Source organism: Myotis davidii, unplaced genomic scaffold, assembly GCF_000327345.1.
Source record: "Myotis davidii unplaced genomic scaffold, ASM32734v1 scaffold415, whole genome shotgun sequence".
Lineage (NCBI taxonomy): Eukaryota > Metazoa > Chordata > Mammalia > Chiroptera > Vespertilionidae > Myotis > Myotis davidii.
Window position 1 is genome coordinate 3,553,843 of NW_006287951.1, and position 7,010 is coordinate 3,560,852.

At 38.3% G+C, this 7,010-nt stretch overlaps 1 protein-coding gene across 2 annotated transcripts in view; it reads left to right on the top strand.

Moving 5' to 3' along the window:
• Positions 1–7,010, top strand: part of PPP2R3A (protein phosphatase 2 regulatory subunit B'', alpha) — a 117,834-nt gene that overhangs the window by 54,186 nt on the left and 56,638 nt on the right. For both annotated transcript variants that reach the window (XM_006759809.2, XM_006759810.2), the window contains exon 6: positions 3,454–3,528. In XM_006759809.2, the coding sequence (XP_006759872.1) occupies positions 3,454–3,528 (75 nt within the window). The remainder of the gene's footprint in view (positions 1–3,453; positions 3,529–7,010) is intronic.

The window sequence follows — 7,010 nt, forward strand, 5'->3', positions numbered from 1 at the left end:
GAGAGAGAGAGAGAGAGAGAGAGAGAGAGAGAAACATCAATGTGGAAGAGACACATGAATCAGCTGCCTCCCACAGGGGCCAGGGATCAAACCTGCAACCCAGGATGTGCCCTTCGGTGAATCCACAACCCTTCGGTGGACGGGCCAATGCTCTAACAATTAAGCAACACCATCTAGGGAGGAGAATTTTCATTATTATTTAAGAAGTGGAATTGTGGAGTCTTCTGGTGAAAGGTGACAGAATGAATAAATATATTTTCCTTCCATTTTTTTCCCTAAACTAATCTGTAGTTAAAATATAGAAACTTAAAAGGAATAAACCTATGAAAGTGAATGGGATGGTAGAGAAGAACAGAGGAGAAAAAAATATCAATGTAGAAGAGATTTCAGTATTTCTTAGAAAGAAGATGCAGGTTAAGGAAACCACAGCCTAGAATTGGGTACTGTGCATGGGCTGCAGTGGAGAAGTGAGCTACTCTGCTTTACACTGCTTGTTAGGATCCCAGAGAGGCGATAAACGCAGTGTTAGTAGATCTAATGAGAAGTATTAGACATGGGGATTTATTGAAGGTTGGTGTACAGAATAATTGACAGTTGACTCCTTACCTGGTTTCCAAATATAAAGGATAGCCTGGTATGTACTTACAAACATAAACAAACCAACAGAACAAACAATAAAGCATGTTAAGACAAATTTCAATAGAGGAACCTCGTAGACCAGCGGCCGCCAACCTTTCAGACCACCATTTGGCGACTGCTAGACAGTATCTGACCAGTACTCCTCGAAACTGTCAAGGTCATCAAAACAAGGAAAGTCTGAGAAATTGTCACAGCCTTAAGGGTCTCAGGAGGCATGACAACTAAATGTAATATGGGATCCTGGCACAGAAAAAAGACATTAGGTAAACACTAAGGAAATGTGAATAAAGTGTAGCCTTTAATAATAGTAATAATAATGTATCAAGACTGTTTTATTAATTATAACTAATGCTAATATAAGATGTTAATACTAGAGGAAACTGGGTACAGAGTATATGGGAACTCTGTACTATCTGCTCAATTATCTGTGTAAATCTAAAACTGTTCTAAAAATTAAAGTCTTTTAAAAAATAATTTCTATATTTTGAGATATAAAATAAGAATAGAATGTTATGAAAACAGAATGCTACCACACACACAAAAAAAAGCTGTTAGAACTTTAAAATATAAATATCAAAATTTAAAATTTCAACATAAGGCCTGGGAACTGGAGTTAAGGATATCTCTGGCATGCACATGCATGCATGCACACACACACACAGGGAGAGAAGCAAAGAGAGAGACAGACATAGAGGACCAATTTAAGAGTTTGAACATCTAACTTACTGGAGTCTGTGAAGACAGAAGGAGAAAAATGGAGAGGAGGAACTTATCAAATTATAATACAGAATCATCAATACAGGATGGAGAGATTGGGGTGATAGGGTAGGTCCACAGAGCAGGTACCCAGTGCGAATTCTTGGAATTCCTGTTTTCCTCCTTGGGGAAAACACAGCACGCTGTGTAACAAGTGGCTGATTAAAAATAGAATATGACCCTCTCACACCAGCCTCTCATGCTCTCTCTAGTCACTGCCTACAGTATCAAATACAATACACAAGTCTTTTGGTTGAAAGGAGCCACTGAGTGCCAAGCACAATGAATAAGAAAAGGCATACATAAATATGTCCTATTGAAATTTTAGAAAAACACTGATGAAGAGAAAATACTAAAAGTTCCCAGAGATTTTTAAAAAAAATTACCTTAAGGAAGGAACAAGAATTAGTGTGGTATTAGATTCTCATTGGCAGACCTGGGGAAATGGATTCTATGTCCTGCCAAGCTATCAGTCAAATAAAAGGTTAGAATAAAGACATTTTAAAATTCTGTAAGTTGCCCAGCCGGCGTAGGTCAGTGGTTGAGCATTGCCATATGAACCAGGAGGTCACGGTTCCATTCCTGTCAGAGCACAGGTGTGGGTTGTGGGCTCGATCCCCAGTTTGGGGCGTACAGGAGGCAGCCAATCAATGATTCTCTCTCATCATTGATGTTTCTATCCCTATCTCCCTCTCCCCTTTTCTCTGAAATAAAAAATATATATGTGTGTATGTATATATTTTTTAATTAAGGAAGTTTATCTCCTTTTAGAGAGTTACAGTAGTCCCCCATCTTTATTTGTGGTTTCCAAAGTTTCAGTTAGCCATGTTCAACCACAGTCTGAAAATACTAAATGGAAAATTCCAAAAATAAATAATTTATAAGTTTTAAATAGCAGGCCGTTCTGAGTATCATGATGAAATCTTATGCCAGCCTGTCCTGGACATGAATCATCCCTTTGTCCAGCATATCCACATTGTATATGTTACCCGCCCATTAGTCACTTAGTAGCCATCTTGATTATCAGATTGACTGTTGTGGTACTGCAGTGCTTACGTTCATGTTCATAGATTTTTTTTATCTTCTTTTATTTTTTTAGAGAGAGTGGAAGGGAAGGGGGAGAGGGAGAGAGAGAAAAACATAGATATGAGACACACCAATTGGTCACCCCCCATATGTGCCCCAACTGAGGCCGGGAATGGAACCTGCAACCCTTCCGTAGTGGGCCAGTGTTCACCAGGGTGATTATCAGATTTTAAAATAAATAAAGTTTGAAATTGAAAACGGGTTTCTCCACACAGTTATTTTGATGGACATTAGCTAGCTGGCTCACACAACTTAACATAGATTTCAAGCTACTTGGTTACGTGGCTTTTTTTCCCCCCCAAAATTTCTGTCTATAGGTTAAGAAAGAATCAGTCCTGTTGGCTTGTGTCTGTCATCCTTTCTGTGTAAATTTCATTTAGCAATCTCTACCAAGATCTGTGGGATGAATTTCCCTGACATTCTTGATGTTAGAACTACTATATCCAGTGATGGCGAACCTATGACACACGTGTCAGAGGTGACACGCGAACTCATTTTTTTGGTTGATTTTTCTTTGTTAAGTGGCATTTCAATATATAAAATAAATATCAAAAATATAAATCTTTGTTTTACTATGGTTGCAAATATCAAAAAATTTCTATATGTGACATGGCACCAGAGTTAAGCTTAGTGTTTTTTAAAATGCTGACACGCCAAGCTCAAAAGGTTCGCCATCACTGGTATATACTGACCTCTAAAATATTTGATTCATAAATCACCAAATGTAGCTAAATTAAAATTTTAACTTTTTATTGAAATGTACTATGCATATTGAAAACACACATAAGTATGCTTGTGATAAAATTTGAATTTAATAAAGTATTAAATTTTAAGTGCATTGTTCAATATTCTAAAATAGTGAGTTTGCTCACTATTTTTACAGAAAGGAAGCATATTTCTACAGAAAGGAAGAAGAAGCATATTAGTGGAGTTTTATATGTTTAATTTAGTTTTGGTTTTGTTCTTTTTCAGGATGTGGTGGATACACACCCTGGTCTCACGTTCCTGAAAGATGCTCCAGAATTCCACTCACGGTACATCACCACGGTAAGCTGAGTCCTCTTTTGTCTTAATATAACTCTATGAGTCTCCTTTTTATCACTACCTATTATCCAAGCTTTCAGGTTTTTATGCAAAAGGTAACATGGGCTATAATGAATATTTTAAGATCACCTTAAGGAAGGAAGGTGATCTGTTTCCTTCTTATATGTATCCAGTGCTTTAAGAGATCTTTTGTATACAAAATTAAAGTAATATATTCATTCTGTCTGATCTTAAGAAGCATACCTTTTGCTGTGTCATAAATATTGATACCCAGTTGCATATAATACTGAAAAGAATTTTCAAGTCTTTCAAGAAAAAGATGTATCTGTAGTACTTTAGAGTTAGAAGTGGACTTGGTATTAAGAAATAGCCTGTGTGACCTGGCCAGTTTGGTCCAGTGGTTGAGCATCGACCTAGGATCCAGGACGTCATGATTTGATTACCGGTCAGGGCACAGTTAGGGTTGTGGGCTCGATCCCCAGTGTGGGACATGCAGAAGGCAGCCGATCAGTGATTCTCTCTCATCATTGATGTTCCTATCTCTCTCTCCCTCTCTTCCTCTGTGAAATCAATAAAAATATATTTTTAAAAAATAGCTTGTGTGTAATTAGAAAACAAATCATGTAAGAATTACAATAACATCAATAACATAATTACAATCTCCTTCTTTGTGAGGTGCTCGCTCATTCTGTTTCCACATGACACACTCCCTTACTTCATCCAGATGTGTGCTCATTTGATCAGTCACAGGCAGGCCATGAATTATGAATGAGAGCACACAGGCCTGCCATGCATATAGCAGCCACGTCAGGCATTCTCTGTCCTACTTTCCAGGTTATCTTCAAAGGAATTCCAAAGATGAGCCCCACTCACACTTCACATTCATGGCCACACTAAAGTGAGATGGCCCTTGTCTCTGGCTCAGATTCCCCAGTATATGCCAGTCTCCTTTGAGGAAAACCCTCTCATTCGTAAGGTACTTTTTGTTTGCCATGGATTTGTTGCATTCTGTTGAGTTACAGAAAACTGCTGGGGTTTTTCCATCCTTGTAGGAACTTCATTCTTGAATTTCACAATTTGTTTTCATCTGCAATAAACCTTTGAAAGACTTTAAGCTAGAAGGTGTCACTGTCATGTAAGACTGTTTCAGAAGTTATTTTTTCCTGTTAACCACACTGTACTAAATTACCTCCACCACAATCACCTGGGCCAAGTAACCCTTCTTTCTCACTTGCATTACTTTTAATTGGTCTCTCTGCATACACCCTCATTGCCCTACAGCAGTGGTCCTCAAACTTTTTAAACAGGGGGCCAGTTCACTGTCCCTCAGACCGTTGGAGAGCCGGACTATAGTTTAAAAAAAAACTATGAACAAATTCCTATGCACACTGCACATATCTTATTTTGAAGTAAAAACACAAAACGGGAACAAATACAATATTTGTATTTGCATGTGGCCCGCGGGCCGTAGTTTGAGGACCCCTGCCCTACAGTCTAGTCTTCACGAAGCAGAGCTATCCTTTGAAAATGTAAATTAGATCGTATCACTCCTCTGCTCAAACCCTCCACTAGTTTGCCATCTCACTCTGAGTAAAAACTAAAGTCCTTGCCAAGACTCTCCATAATCCACCCACACATGCCCTACCCTCAGATCTTATCTCCTACCGCCCTACATTCAGCCACAGTGGCCTCCTCAGGGTCTGGAAAATACTAACTTCTGCCTCAGATGCTTTGTTCTTACTCTTTCCTCTGCCTGGAATGCTCTTCCTACAGATTTCCACATGACTGGCTCCCTTACTTCATCCAGATGTGTGCTCAGACATTTCTTTATTAGTGAGGCCTTTCCTGGTCACCCTCTACATTCTTTGCCCTTCTTCTTCCTCTGCTCCCTTGCCCTTTGCTCCCTGTTCCTTTGCTCTACTTTATTTCCTTCTTAGCTCTTTTTTGTTCACATAGAATTCATGTCTGATATTTAAATTTTTTATTTGTTTATTGTCCATCTCCTTCTCTATAATGTAAACTTCATGAGAACAGGGACTTCTTTATATTTTCACTGCTGTATTTCCAATAGCTAGAATAGTGCCTGGCACATCATAGATGCACAGTAAATATTTATTGAGTGAATAGTGAAATTATTCATGATTTAGAATTCTACACATTAATTCTGGCTACAATCCCAAAAGGAATTATTGGGTCCTAATTGTTGACAGTTCCATAAACTCAGGTATATTAGTAGCATAATCTAGGATCTTAAGAATTGGATAAGAATTTGAGATAATCTAGTACAACCTTCTACCAATACAGAAAATGTTCTCTATAGAGGACCTTTTATTGAAATTTGTTCTTTGAAAAGATGTAAAGAACAGAATCACAAAGTAGAGATAATTTTTATTTCTCTACACTTTTTAGTTTGGTATTTAAGTCTGATGGTCATCTAGCAAGTGGCCCCAAGGAAGTTTTATAATTTCAGAGTGAAAAGCCATGAAACAACTTTATTCACATAGAATTCACATTTTCTGAGAAATTCTATTGTGTGAATTGTTAATCAAAAAGAACTACATTGGTCAATCGCATTTGTATATTATTATTTACATCTTTAAAATTTATACTTTATTATTCGTATTATGCTGCTTTATCCCAGATTCACAGAAATGAATCCATTATTTAGATGTAGTATTAAAGTATAAAGTACTTATGATGAAATAATGATAATTATTTCAAAACAGCATATACACACACACACACACACACATATACTAGAGGCCCGGTGCACAAAAATTTGTGCACTCGGGGGGCAGGGGGTGTCCTTCAGCCTGGCCTGTGCCCTCTTGCAGTCTGGGAACCCTTGGGAGATGTCCAACTGACGGCTTAGGCCCACTCCCCATCAGTCAGACATCCTTAGTGCTGCCGCAGAGAAGGGAGAGGCTCCCACCACTGCCACTGCACTTGCCAGCCGCCTTCTGGGCTTCTGGCTGAGCGGTACTCCCCCTGTGGAAGCACACTGACCACCAGGGGACAGTTCCTGTGCTGAGCATCTGCCCCCGGTGGTCAGTGCACATCATAGCGAATAGTCATTCTGCAGTTCGATCGATTTGCATATTAGCCTTTTATTACATAAGATATTCTGTAGTTGAGTGACAATTCAGAACAGTTCATTAAACTAAAAGAATCACCAAATTAATTTAGAAATTCACAATGGAAAGAAAGACATCATGAAATTATAGAGTTTGAGGAGCTTGTGAATTTAAATTCCTCCAGGTTTCTTTCTCACTGAATACTTGAACCCTGTGTCCTATTTTTGGATATTCCGAAGGGACTAATTCATATGGATCAAAGGCTCCCACATTGATCATTGCTGTTACCTACTCTTCAATTTTTTAAAGTATGACATTAATTTTAGATCAAAGCCTTCTTTTGGGTGGTCTTTCTGCTTAAGGGGTAGAGATGGTGAGTTAGGAGAATTTTTAAATTTATGGCAACTGGTG